The sequence below is a fragment of the Terrapene carolina genome, unplaced genomic scaffold, assembly GCF_002925995.2.
Source record: "Terrapene carolina triunguis isolate 2854851 unplaced genomic scaffold, T_m_triunguis-2.0 Scaffold790, whole genome shotgun sequence".
NCBI lineage: Eukaryota > Metazoa > Chordata > Testudines > Emydidae > Terrapene > Terrapene triunguis.
The window spans coordinates 269875-284150 of record NW_020665141.1 but is presented as its reverse complement, the minus strand read 5'-3'; the positions used below and the strand labels follow the sequence as shown (position 1 = coordinate 284150).

General features: G+C 40.8%; 1 protein-coding gene across 1 annotated transcript; it reads right to left on the bottom strand.

The window, feature by feature from the left end:
* Window positions 1-2774: 2774 nt before the first annotated feature.
* Window positions 2775-13995, bottom strand: LOC112103631 (macrophage migration inhibitory factor-like). Its single transcript, XM_024195503.1, has 3 exons — window positions 13891-13995; window positions 3922-4094; window positions 2775-2841 (listed from the first exon to the last, which is right to left on the bottom strand). Exons 1-3 carry the CDS (start codon window positions 13993-13995, stop codon window positions 2775-2777), a joined length of 345 nt encoding a protein of 114 aa, XP_024051271.1.
* Between the last annotated feature and the right edge of the window lie 281 nt (window positions 13996-14276).

Genomic DNA, 14276 nt, shown 5'->3' with positions numbered 1-14276 from the left:
TCTACTGTATTTTATAATTAAAATAATAATAATGACCATCTTGGGAAGGAATGTGTGGAAGAAATAAAGATGCTGGGATCTCAAATGGTTTGAATTTGTACAAACAAAAATTAATCAGGCACAAAGCTCTAATGACGTGTGATGGCTGCAGTGGGCAGAGCGCACCCATCTTTTTAAAAAAAAATGTAATGCAGGACAGTTAGGCCCAGATCTTCAGAAGGATTTAGGCTCCTAACTTCCATTTTAATCTTTATTGTCATTGGACATTGCTCAATTGGTGAAAAGGGGAGGGGAAAAGGTTTGTCCATTTGCTGTCTCTGCACATTCCAAATCCTAGGATCTGATATTGGCCCCTTGTAGTAGATGTGACCATAGTTTCTAGTAAGCAGCTAACTGCCTTCCTACAACTATGTTTTTTGGTGTAAGTACAATTTTGGACATACTTTTGCTAATACAGATACAGGGAGGGTTTGCAGTGCAACCCTACCCTTTAGTTTAAGTGTGCAGACTGATTCTAAGAAAGGGCAGTAAGGCCAAATCTAAAGTGGGCTGGGAGCCATGTTATTCACACTATTTTTTAATACAATTTAAAATCAGTTCAAGCTAATTCAGTTTAAACTGTGTTAGACTGGCCAGCATGAACAGGCCAAAAGCATGTCTAAACTTAGTTTAGAAGCTGTGTTCTAGTCCAGATTTCTACCTAAGCTAGAACACAGTTTCTAAATTCATTTTTTAACTTCTCCACACTGGCTGACTTGACTAAACTGTGTTTAAAGGAACACTCTTATATTAAAACGTATTTTTAGGAAGCACATTTCCTTATGTATTGTCACAGGGTAGCTGGCCCCTTTAAAGGGAGTCAGAGCTCAGTCTACCTATAACTGACATCTTTAAGGAGAATGAGCCAATCTTGGCCCACCTGCCAATTAACTGCCTAGGTGGGTGGTTGGAAGCTAATTTTTCTAATGAGCACCTGGAGCTGATGAATGGCTACCAGAGTGCAGGTGAAGGGTACTCCTACAGAGAGTGAAGGCTTCTAAGGAAAGGAACTGTTTAGATAGCTGCAGGAAGTCTAGTTTGTGAGGAGCTATGGCTTGTATGCTGTCAGGAGAAGAGCTGCAGTTGGTAGGATGGTGCTGGCTCCAGTGAAGGAATCAGTGTTGAGAGAGTGCCTACTATGTAAAGAGTCTAGGTGTGGGAAAGGGTGCTATTTGCTATGGGGGTGGTGAGTTACTCTTACTTACTCCTTGACTTTTCCTAGGTCTCTGTGTTCTCTTATGTCTTCCACTTCTTGCTTGTCCTTCTCTCTGCCTGAAGACTTTGGATGTGATCATTAGAAAGATAAACTTTCTTTGCCTCCCGCAGAATCTTTCTTAAATGATGTACTTGATGTGGGATTAGCCTGAGACTGAGATGGAGGCTGGCTCCTAGTGAAGAAGATCTTTATTTGTTGTGCAGTCTGTTAATATCTGAGAGTCTCAGAAGTGGGGGGAGGGTTTGGTTGACATGTAAAAGCCTTGGCTAACTTTATTGATAACAGAGTTGGTGAAACTAACAGTGCTGGAAGGATGTTTGTGTTGGAGGGAAGAGGGTGGATGGCCTATGCCTTTTATACATAATATAACATACTTTAGATCAAGACCTGAATCAGCTTAAATTACTGACTTTTTACTACTTTTATGTTGTTTACATCTGGTATTTTTCTTCATGAACTAGCTGGAATAACTCTTGTTTCTAGTGAGTTTGTAGTGCTGGAGACCCTGAACTACTGCAATGTTTGGAAGCTGGTGCTAAAGGGGGATGGTTATTTGTTTAAAGAAAACTTCCATTGGAAAAGCTCTCATGATAGAGTCCAATGTTTTGTGGTTGTTTGGGTAAAACCAGTCTTCAGCTGCTATACTGACAAACATAAATCTTTAGATGGTTTCAGGCAGGAGACAAGATTATTGGTGATAAATTCACTTACCCAGAAACCCTGCACCACAGCTGACAATATGTATTTCTTCAAAGGCTAACTGGCTGCACGTTCAGCTAAACAAAGCTAGGAAGGCCATTTACAATCTGGTGACTGTGGTAATGTTGCACAAACATTGACCAACTTCTGTTGGCTTTATGTTTATGGCTTAAAAAAACCAAATGCTTACATTTTGGGGCAAATTGGACCAGTCAGGTTCTTTAAACTGAATTAACCCGAGCAGGTTCCTCAGATAAAACTACCATTGAAGTCTGACTGTAAAGTATACTTTTAAAATTGCTTTGAGAACTAAGTGCCTGGTGCAGATGGGCTAAACTTTGGCTAGATTTCTATTGCCATCTAATCAGGCATTAAGTGCTGTGCTCATCTCCTTCTGTGGCTTTGTCTATGCAATAAAAACTCAAATTTCCCCCTAGTACTAGCAGCTTGTGTGAAACCTTGTGTAGATAAGTTGCTGCTGCTGACATTTAATAAGTCAACTAATCTATCTTGGAGCAAATCTAATGTACAATTAAGAAGTACCTCTCATACAGATCAACAGAAAGTGTGTCCATCTTCCCATGTCTCTGAAAAGTAATAAGGCTCACACTCAGCATTTTTTTCTAAGTCTTTACTTCTCTTTTACAGGTGTGGTGCAGAAGAATGTTAAAGCAGCAACAGGTAAGCATGCTACTAAGGAATCACCGATCCTTGAATTTGCGCACACAATGCAGAAAGTATGACTGGAACCATGGTGAGCACTAATCACTTAACTCAGTAAAATTCTGATCCATGAATAACTTGTTACTTTACATAGGCCTTAAGCAAAGGTGGTACGGTTCCAGCCTACGTTGGCAGCACTCATATCAAAGTAGCTGATGTAGATTCTGAAAGAGAAGAGAGATACTGAGAACAGAGCCTGCAAAACTTAATGAAACTAACATATTTACAGTGTCAAATATCCCTGTAATCCTGAAGCCTTCTCCAGATTTTACTGTCTGACTTACATGCTCCGTAAACTGTCAAGCATCTGCAAAAGCTTAATATATTCTCCTTATCTTCCTGTCAATTTGTACATATCATTTCAACTTACCTTAAAATTATTTACTCTTAAATAAAGAGACATTGTCTTGTCTCTTTGGGCTTACGTACAGGAAGAGCAACAGAAATGCCGCTTTTCTTTTGTAAAAATTCTGATGAAAACAGGTTTTAAAAAAAAAAAAAATTCCTCTGCTGTTTGCATCCCAGATCCTGCATTGAAAATGCAAGTGCATGAGAACCTGAAAGTGAAATTAATAAGAACTAGCAAGTGATATTGACTAGTACAATATTGCATTCTGGGTGGGGGTGGGGGTGAGATAGCTCAGTGGTTTGAGCATTGACCTGCTAAATCCAGGGTTGTGAGTTCAATCCTTGAGGGGGCCACTTAGGGATCTGCGGCAAAATCAGTACTTGGTCCTGCTAGTGAAGGCAGGGGGCTGGACTCAATGACCTTTCAAGGTCCCTTCCAGTTCTAGGAGATAGGATATCTCCATTAATTTTATATTTATATTTTATTTATGTGAAAAGCAAACAGAAGTAGTGGAAATTTACTTACATTTTTCAAACCTTTATTTTTAAAAAATATGGCTTCTAAACTGACAGGATTTCACCTTTTTTCTTCAGTTTCTGTTCTGGTAGCATTAATTTTTGTTCTCTAGTAGTTAGTCAGGTTGTATCTAATCAGTTGGCCATGGTCACATACTAGTTGAACCTGAGATGTTCAGCACCAGAACCTCCTACCATTTGTGCTAAAGGGTTATCCCCTTCCTATTATGACAATTGTCAATACAGAGTTTAAATATTTATTTTTTACCGTCTTCAAATAAGTTGTTCAACAAAGTGTAATGCAAAGAGCTATGTAGTTTGGGGTTAGTAGTTAACAGATATGGAGATCACAAATCAGGCACACTGTAGTACAGGCTCACCTGTCTGCAGGTATTTTCAGATGTTTGTTCATCAGATCACACAGCAGCTTGGAATAGTCCTTGTTCTCCTGGTCTCCTATCTTGCCAATGCTGTAGAGAAAGCACATGGCGCAGGGGTCTTTGGAGCCATGGAAGGACAGCAGCTGATCAGTAGAGATCTGTAGCGCTAGATACTGTGAGAAGAAAATTGTTTTTCTTTGTCATTGTTGGGGAGATTTTTTCAAAGGCACAAATTACACTTGGGTGCCTAAATCCCATTAACAGCTAATGGCAGTTCGTACTGCAATACCAGTCTGTGCTTTGGAATTCTCCCTTGTATACAAATTTTTTAACCCTAGCTTGTTGTTACATTCTTGGATGCATTCAATACTAGTGAGGAGTTGCCACCCCTTGCCCTGTAACCTCAAGTGCGTCACAATGCCTTGCCACTGTGGCTCCTCTGCCTGGGTCGCTCACCAACAGCAACAAGCATGTGCTGTCTATATAGTGGGCAACCCTGGTCCGATGCTTTGGATCCCGGAGTTTGCCTGCAATCCCACAGATTTCCACTGGCTTCTACCAGCCTTGGTTAACAACTGGTATGGTGACTCCACACACTCATAGCCCTGAATTTTCCCCAAAACCCATTTTGATTGTTCCAGGACTGGACATATCAGAGGGGTATTAAGGATTGCTGCCCTTTTTAAGGAGTCAATATCCAACAGCTGGCTACTTTAACTGGTGTTACCAAACTGTTCAGTTTAAATACAGCACTAGATTATTATTTTTTTAGATTAAAAATAAAACAAGTTTATAACAAATATGATTTCAAATATGAGTTAGAAAGGGTTACCTGCAAATAAAAGTGAAACTACCCATCTAAAATTTAATCTAGCAAATTTTGGTTCAATGCTTTGTTTAAGATGGACTTTCTCACCCCCGGTTTTCCATTAAGAGGGTGACTGACTCTTCCTTGGTTAGGATCTCGCCCAGATGCCCAAAGGTGTTTAGGTGAAAGAACTTAGGGTTCTCTAATCCACTTCGAGGATTCCTTAGACTATATATTCTGAAAGATTTCCTGCTCCTCCCCCTGCAAGTAAAGCTCACTTGAACTGTGAGGTAGGTGACAGAGCATGGAGCTTCCTTCACTACCAGATTCCTCATTTCCCCACTCGTTGGCAGGAAACAGAATAACTTGAATTTCAGCGATCTCCTCCCTCTGCTGTCTTGGGGACCCTGTTTATTAATTATATGTAAATTAAGGTAAAAACACATTACTTTGGTTAGAATAGGCCAGTTTAACAGCTTTTGCCTACCTAAGCAGGGCTATCTGGTTTTGACCATATGCTAATGACATCATACAGGGGGACTTCATTACTTTACATAAATATTTCTACATCAATTTCACCATATTAGTGACAAGTAAATCTAGTTTTCAAATGATTCCTCATAAATGTACTTTGTACAAAGGTTACAATAGTGTGTAGGGTGTGACTACAGGGGGTGCTTGTGACATTGCACTCCATATGTTTATGGATGTGAATGCTTATGAATGTGGATATAATGTAACTGGAATATGCTTTATGAAAAAGGTCTCTTGTAAGGTATCATTACAAAGCTTATAATCTGAGTGTTCATCTATTTGTATCATTCTTGTATCTAAAACTAGAAATATGAAGTATTACTCTGAGGTCTTATTGTAATAATGTAAAGTGTGGGCCATTAATGGTGGTTTAGAATCTTGATGGCTCCCATCGACTAGGACAATTGGTCGTAAATGGCTCTGTTTACTTGCGAGCCTTCCTGCGTTTGTATGAGTCAGGCTGGGAAGAATAGAAGCTTGGGGTCTCACTGGACATGTGACCATGTCACCTGGTACTGGAATCCATCTTAAACCTGGTGCTTTTCCATGAAGAAGGAGGGGTGGGGACCCAGAGAGACACAAGATTCCCACCTTGTGCCAAAGCTCTAAAAGAGGGTGGAACAGAACAAAGGGGGCTGCCAGTCATGAGCAATCCCCTAGTTACCATCTGAGCTGGAACTACCAAGGACTGTACCGGGGAAAGGATTGGGCCCAGACTAGGAAGGAGTCTAGTCTGTGGAAAGTAGCTTATTGGAACATCTGAGGGTGAGATTTACCTGTAATCGGTTTCTTAATGTATTAGGCTTAGATAGGGTTACCATACGTCCGGATTTTCTGTACATGTCCGGATTTTTGGTCCTCAAATCCCCATCTGGGGGGAATTGCCAAAAAGCCAAACATGTCCGGGAAAATACTAGTCCCCTGCTTACCTTAGAGTGGCTCCGGCAGGCTGCGAGCCGCAGGCAGATTTCCCCCGCGGTGGCGGCGGCTGCTGCTGCTGCTCCCCCCAGACACCTCAGCTTTGTGTAGCTGAAGAGCCAAGCTGCCTGAGCGCTACCGGCTTCACGGTTTGCCGGGCAGCCTCCAGACCCTGCGCGTCCGGCCGGGTGCTTCCCCTCTCGGGCTCCGGCTGCGCTGGGGAAGCGCCCGGCCAGGGGCACAGGGTCTAGAGGTCTGGGGGCTGCCCGGCAAACCATGAAGCCGGTAGCACTCGGGCAGCTGTTTCGCGTGGCTGGGAGGGAGGAGGGGGAATGCGGGGTGCTCAGGGGAGGGGGCCGGGAAGGGGCAGAGTTGGGGCAGGGGCAGAGTTGGGGCGGGGCCAGGGCCCTGTGGAATGTCCTTTTTTAAATATGGTAACCCTAGCTTAGACTTGCATGTTTTTGTTTTATTTTGCTTGGTAACTTACTTTGTTCTGTCTGTTATTACTTGAAACCACTTAAATCCTACTTTTTATATGTAATAAAATCGCTTGTTTATTGATTAACCCAGAGTAAGTGATTAATACCTGGGGGACTAAACAGCTGTGCATATCTCTCTATCTGTGTTATAGAGGGTGGACAATTTGTGTTTACTCGAAAGCTTTATACAGAGTAAATGCAAATTTCTTTGGGGTTTGGATTGCATTCAGAGCTGGGTGTCTGGGTGCTGGAGACAGGAGTTCTTGCTGAGCTGTTTTCAGTTAAATCTGCAGCTTTGGGAGTGTGATTCAGTGTCTGTGTTGCAGCAGGCTAGTGTGTCTGGCTCAACAAGACAGGGTTCTGGAGTCCCAAGCTGGCAAAGAAAACTGGCTCAGAGGTAATGTCAACACATCAGGTGACAGTCCCAAGGGGGTCTCTGTGCCCAAACCAGTCACAATGCTTTTGGTCACACGTGCCATACAAAACTTCTAAAGATAGTGCTGCTAATCACCCAACTGGACAGTTATTAATGAGCCAGGGATGCTTCTAGCATGTAGCATTTGGGCTGGGTGATGCTACCTTCATTACTCATCTATTGTAGAACTGTTTTCTTAGAAAGCACTACACTAAGGCTGTGCAATGCACTTCAGCATTTGGTGCATTGCAGCTGTGCAGCAGCTGTTGTCCTTGCCAGTATTAAGTTGTAGGAGGTAGCATAGTTCCCTTGCTCTCCTTCCCCACATATGGAACATCTCTTCCTCCGCACCCACATAACTCTCCCTAAAGAATACACAGCTAGGTGGGGTGTTTTTTGATTAAATGTAAGAATCATCAGGATTAGTTTCCTATTAGAGGAAAATGGGTGGCACTAAGCTCTGCCATTTTGCCTCCACGGAGCAGGTGTCCATTAGACCAGCCATGAAAATAACCCCTTGGTAACAAGAATTAGGGAAGGAGGGAGAGTGCCAGTTATTTACACACACTCAGATACAGCATCAATATAGTGGGAGGTTTATAAGGAGGAATTAGCCAAATGATTTTAACTGTTTAAATATAAAAAGTAGCTGAGCTGCCATCCCTTCCCCATATGGGTGATTATTGTCAAACAGGGGTGCCTAGAGAGGAGGGCCAATGGTGCTTTATATTAGCACTTAAATTGGATTTAAACCCTATTCTGAGGGCTTAAGTGGTGCACTAGCTTTGTGTTGCCTCTCTGCACACACGAGTGACTGTCATCTGACTAAAATGAAAGTGTGAATTTAAGTGGAACAGAGCCATTTCTGCCCTCTACAGTGGGATGAATTTCAGGAGGGATTTTCAAAAATGCTTTATGGTGGTCAACTTTGCTCCCATTGAACTTAATGGGAGCAGTGCCAAACCCATACTAAGTACTTCTGAAAATCCCACCTGTAGCCCCCTAGGTGGAAACTTGAGCACTGAAGTGTGGGCTGTGGACGTCTCACTTAAGCACACATTTGTAAGATGGACTCCTGGCACATTATGGTGCTGATAACTCTCTCAAGAGACATGGAAAGAAATCCCTGTGTTAAGGTATCCATTTTATTCCTAAACTTTTACTCTGAAACACAGAAGGCACAGACTCCCTTCTCATGCTTTTCTCCCCATAATGCCAACAGCAGCAGACTATGAAGGGAAGCATGTGGAGTGATGGGTTAATTGATTTACACCCTCCCCTACCAAAAATAATAAAATTAGTGCACATCACTTGAGACTAGAATGCACCATTCTAAAGACTTTTGCTGCTGGGGGAAGCTGCACGATGTTATCTGACATACACACTTTGGAACTGTTCTCAAAAAGTCACTAAGGGCCAGATTTCAAAAGGCATTTGGGTACCTAATGATGCAGTTAGGCATCTAATGTGATTTTTCTAAAGTGTCCAGGGCCCAGATCCACAAAGGTATTTTGTTCCCTAACCTGCATTGAAATCCATGGGATTTAGGTGCATAAATACATTTGAAGCTCTGGGTGTAGGTGCCTACTTCCCATGTCCCCTGACCTGCAATCTGTTCATTTTGTTTCCTGTCTGTTTCTGCATCAAATTCAAATACCTCATCTTGCCTTTAAAGGTGCTGCTCCTGCCTACATCTCAACCCTTGTTTCTGCCACTACATAGGGAACTGGATTGCTATCATGAAAGGCTTCTGAAAGTGCATCATTCACTTAATAGCCACAGAGAGCTAAAGCTTTGTTATTTTTATAAAATAAAGATCTTTATTAAAAAGAATAAGGAAACATTAAAGCTTCAGTTAAATGTTCCTTATTTCCTTTTATGTATATACTCAAATGCCCACCCCTTCTCTTCTAAAATCAGCACATAGAGGAATTGATCTGAGAACATACGTCCTCCTTACACACTTGTCTTTTTTGGTTCTGCAATCAAACTGATAAAACTACTAAGGAAGGGAAGATGCCCTCGGTTTATCTTTCGGGTGTAAAATTGAAAGCTTAATTATGGCCAATTACATACCAACTTTGTTAATTTTTTCATTTCTGATCATAATACCAGAAACATCAAGGTTGTTTCTCTAGTATGTCTGTGCAGGAACAATAGCTCCCAGTGAGCAAAGAGTTAACAGGTGATCCTCCTCCTCCCCTTGCACAGGAGCTCAATAGAAGTGTGGCTGCTTGGGAGACTGGGGAGTAAAATGTCATGAGGGTGATCAAGATCCATGCACAGGGTTCCTGGGGTAGCTTGAAACTCAGACTGGATGATGTTTTGTAATTAACTTATTCTTTTTCTTATGAATATCTCATGAGGTAGAGAGTTTGACTCAGTAGAACAACATGCAGTCAGTCAGCATTCTGCCAATTCATAGCAGCAGAGTAAATAGCGTGCCCTGACACTCTATTGACTTGAAAGGATGTTTCTAGGGAATCACACTGCAAATTTTGAGGATGCAAATTCTCATTCTATTTAATGGACTTCTAGCTAGAGTGGTGGGGAAGAGACTCTACAGAGAAAACATAAGAGTGACCATTGCTGTGTACTCTGGTTTAAGCAATAGGAATGGAGAAGAAAGGATTGGCTTTGGTGAGGATACAGAAGGGAAACTGGCAGGAGTTACCAAAAGCCTGAATGTGGAAGAAAGCGAAGAGAACTTGAAAATGATACTGACATTATGACCTCAGGAGATGGAGAGGAAAGTGTTTTCAATTGTAAGAGAAAAGGGCACGGTCTGGGAGGAAAATATAAGTAGTTTGGGATATAGTAAGCAAATTAATTCCCAGTGTAATGTCATTGAATTTCCTGGATTTACACCTGGCATGAATTTGGCTCACTGAATTGACTCAATTGTGCCCATCAGAGAGTGAAGTTAATATTTAAGTATTTCCAATGGTACTGTGCTAGCTAGTCATGAGATTGGCTTGTTCAATTGGTTTTAAAAGAACTGAGTCTTAGAAAGGAAGGTGAGACTAGTGGAAAATGAGCTACAGGTAGGAATTAGTCCATCACAGCAGAAGGTCCCACACCTGGTGACTATTGGTAACTTAATCAGATTACAAATGAAGTGTTAGAATGCTCAATTTCAATTACTAGTATCAAAATCCTGGTCAAGAACACCCCTAACACACTACTACAATGGGTGGTGTAGCATTATCTAACCCTAATTGTACAGACAGCATTCTGAGGGAATCCTACCTTGCAAGCTTTGGCATCTTTCTTCTATTGTTTGAATATATCTTCCTAGAATGGAATAGGGAATCCAAGTTTCTAAAATGCGCCTCTGCTAATGAAAAGGTGTCGGTGTGGTACAGTACTTGACCAAGCTGTGTATGAAAGCTGCTGCTGCTTTAGGGACTGGAGAGGGTAGATCGTGTTTTTAAATTATTTTATTAAATTATGGAAATGTTTTACACCTTTCACTTGCATATTAATGTGGACGATAGTGCCACCAATTAGTTTTGAGTGATGAATTGTGACGAATACAGTCTACTCTGACCTGAAAAAGTTGAGAATGTCACCAACCAGTTTCGTAGCCATTTCTTTAAATTCAATAAACAGGCAACTTGTGCCTCGATTTTCATATAAACTTCTCGAACAGTCTTTCAGTAAACATCTGATGCAATTCCCAGCAGCTTTTTGGTGTTGGTGAAGAAAACAGATCCTTGCAACAGCTCTTGAGAGCAATAGCTGTTTAAAAGTGGTGTGTTAGTACCTTGATGTCGGTGCCGCAGTCATGGATCTTTGTGTGCTAAAAAGTCCCCATGGGTTTGGTAATGAGGCAGGCAGAGAGCAGTTTGGTACTGGGTACTCCAATCACTTCTATTAGGACATGACCAGAAAGCTTGTAATGAGACACGCTATGCTCTTTATTTACCTTCGCTAAAACTCGAAGAATGATTGCCTTTTATGACTTGTACTTATTATCTAGCAGGTCAGCTTTGGTTGGAGGCAGCAAGAATGTATATACTAGTGTCTCCTTGTTTCTCTTACTGCTTGATGGTGCTTCCAAAGAAGCTGTGTTTATGCAAGATGCTTGCATAATTACCAAGGGTTTGGCGGATTCTCCATCCCTGGCGGTTTTAAAATCAAGGTTGGATTTCTTTTTTAAAAAGATCATATTTTAGGAAAGTTCTAGCACCTATGTTATATGGGAGGTCAGACTAGATAATCAGAGTGGTCCCTTCTGGTCTTGCAGTCTTAAGAATCTATGCAAAGCAGAAGCTTGATGGACTGTGTTATTTGATACTAACAACAATGGTTAAAACGTTGAGCTGGTCAGATAAAGAGAGAGTGCCCAACTTCACAGCAAATATTATTTACCATGAATTCAAACATCTGTAGTAAAAACTTACACAGCACTAATTCTAACGGTAAAACTTCCTATCAAATGTTGTAAGCATGTACTCTATTCCTCCCCACTGCCTCCCCCAGTGGCTGCCTATCAGTGAAGCACAGGCAGCAATTAAACCATCAGTCCTTACCCAACCAATTCTGTGGAAATGCAAGAGAATCCCTTATAACCCCAACCTCTGATTCCTAAACACTGCTGTTTTACATGTAGTCACCTGGGACAGAGGCTGGCTGTACTGCATTGTACAGAAGGCATTTATTTCCTTTTCCACATTGAAAATAGTTTGGTTTTTCTAAGCGTTCAGTATTAAAGAAGAGCTGCTTCTGGAAAGAGGAGCATGTTTATACAAAAAGTTTTGCATTACTATTTCAGTTGTGTTTGAATAACAATTCTTCTCCCTCACCATCCAGTTTCTGCTTCCATCTGCTTTCACACCACATTTGAGGTCTCAGTATGTGGCTATGGAAAGCCACATCTCAGTCGGAGGCACTGGCTGAGATATTAAAGTTGGTTCTTCTCTAAATGTGACCTTCTATGTAGAGCTGGGCAGAAAATGCCATCTCTATCCCGACCCCGTGGAAAAATTTATTTTTTTTGGTCAAAAAATTAAAAATTTCAGTTTCTGATGAAAAATCAAGCTCTTCCATATAAAACAGACATTTTCCATGGAAATTCAGTTGGTTGAAACTCCAATTTTTCATTTAAAAAAAATTTTTTTTGATGGAAAATTTTCAACCAGCCTTAATTCTATGGTCTCATGTTCATTGTATCTCTCTGATTGCATGTAAAATTGTCAGCCTGCAAACAAAAAGTTGTCTTTTCTAACTGCCAGCAGTGCAAACTCAGCCAGAGACTTGGGTCCTGAAACTCAGGCTGGGTTCTTTCTTTCTTGTACATTATCACCAGAAATAAAGATACTAGAGGCCATGGTTTAGTACCTCATTGACACCTCTGCAAATCCATCATCTTTTAGTGAGGTTGCACATGAGAAATGGAAATCAGAATATGAAGGCAATAGGGTTGCACTTGTGTAACTGAGGGCAACATTTGACTTGCAATATCTTAGTGCTGGGATGTGTGAGAAGAAGAATGCTCAGCTTGACTCTAAGTCCAAGTTGAGTTTGCTGGGCTGTTAGTTGGAAAAATGACTGAACTTAGCAAATCTCACATGGCGTCACATACAGTGAATATTAGCCCCATTTATACCATTGTTACAAAGTCACTTTTCAGGGAAAAGCTACACTTCAATTCGAAAGCTGACACTTAACATGTTTAATTACCTATTTATGTTTAGATCATATTTCTTATTTCCCCATCCTGTTTTGACAATACTGAAATAAATGTCTTACCCCTCTTCCAAAAATATGAAAAGGATGTTTGCATGTTCTAAGAAACATTAGATGCTGTTTTTCCTGCTCAGATAACTGAAAAATGGTTTCTTTTTAAAACTTTAGATTTGTCATGGATTTAATCCGCAAAAGTGGAAAAATGCCTCTGAAAATATTGGCTTAAATCTAGCCCTGATGTACAACAGGTTCAGCTCCATGTTTGCACCCACTTACACCACAACTGATTTTGGTGGTCTTGGTTTAGAAATAATAGATGTTTTGAAAATATTGCTGGAAAATCACATTCAGAAAGCACATTGATACATTCAGAAAATTGCAGTGAGTATGCACTGGGAACTTCACACAATGGGCTGTATTCTAGATTTACACTGGGCTGACAGATCTGAATAATTCTCATCTTGGCTTGATGAGAATCTAGCCCACTGAAATGAATTTTACATTTATTTCAATTGTCATCCTGTATACATGGAAAGATTCACATAAAGACGCTGGGTCAAATCCAGAATTAGTATTAGTAGGGACAATTCTGTTGACTTCAGCAGTGGCATGTCAGTTTATTTGAATTGCACATTGGAGTCCATTTATTTTAATTTGCAGTCAGTCCATTTTTCTTGATTTAAAAACAAATTCCATGCAAAATTCCATGTCAGTGCAACATAATGATTGAATATTTAATGCCAAAAAGTCAGGAAAGTCCATGGCAGAACTGGGACTACAATCCAGATCTCAGGACTTCATATGCAGTATGTATATTAGTTGTAGAAAAATGTACATTAAAAGGGAATTGTTATGGTTTCCACATTAAGGGAATTATTCTCTTTTCTTATGAGTCATCTTAAATGTTATACACAGGCTGTTCAGGCCTGGAATTGTTTTTTTTTTTTTGTGGGGGGGGGTGCGTGCGCAAATGGAAGGTTCTAAATGCTGTTACATTTTTCAGGAATTCAGTGAAGTAACAATAGATGTCTTAATCCAGAAAAGAACACATGGAAATACTTTAGCATATACTACATTGTCCCTAGATTAAAAATACAGTAATTGTTTGAACCTTTTCTGCTTACCTGTGCCGGTTTGCCCAGTGCTTTTGGTAGTTGCTGGGTGAGCTCTTCTATTAAGCAATCTGGCACTTTATCCTTGCTCACATTTGTGTTAATGAATTTAGGCATCTTTTGATTACAAGAAAGCCTTTTTCTAGCCTTTGTTAAAATCCTTACTGAAGCTACTAATCCCTATGCTGTTTCACAGTATACCTGTTGTTATGCTGCTCACTCTGCTATAAAAAGCCCCACAAATGCATAATAATTAATTAGGATCTCCTGATAGTCAGCAGTTCCCGCCCCACCAGCAGTTCCTGCAGGCTCACCTGTTGGGGTTAGTAGAGAGGAAAGAGGCTGGCTAAGCCATCTGCTGGACTTTGTTAATGAAAGTAGGAACTGTAAATATATTA

Excerpts from the sequence above, each read along its gene's own strand:
- LOC112103631 (XM_024195503.1), bottom strand. The coding sequence starts at position 13,995 with ATGCCTAAATTCATTAACACAAATGTGAGCAAGGATAAAGTGCCAGAT. Across the intron at positions 4,095-13,890 it reads CACTGGGCAAACCGGCACAG|TATCTAGCGCTACAGATCTC; the intron begins GTAAGCAGAAAA and ends TTCTTCTCACAG. Across the intron at positions 2,842-3,921 it reads CTGAAAATACCTGCAGACAG|AATCTACATCAGCTACTTTG; the intron begins GTGAGCCTGTAC and ends CTTCTCTTTCAG.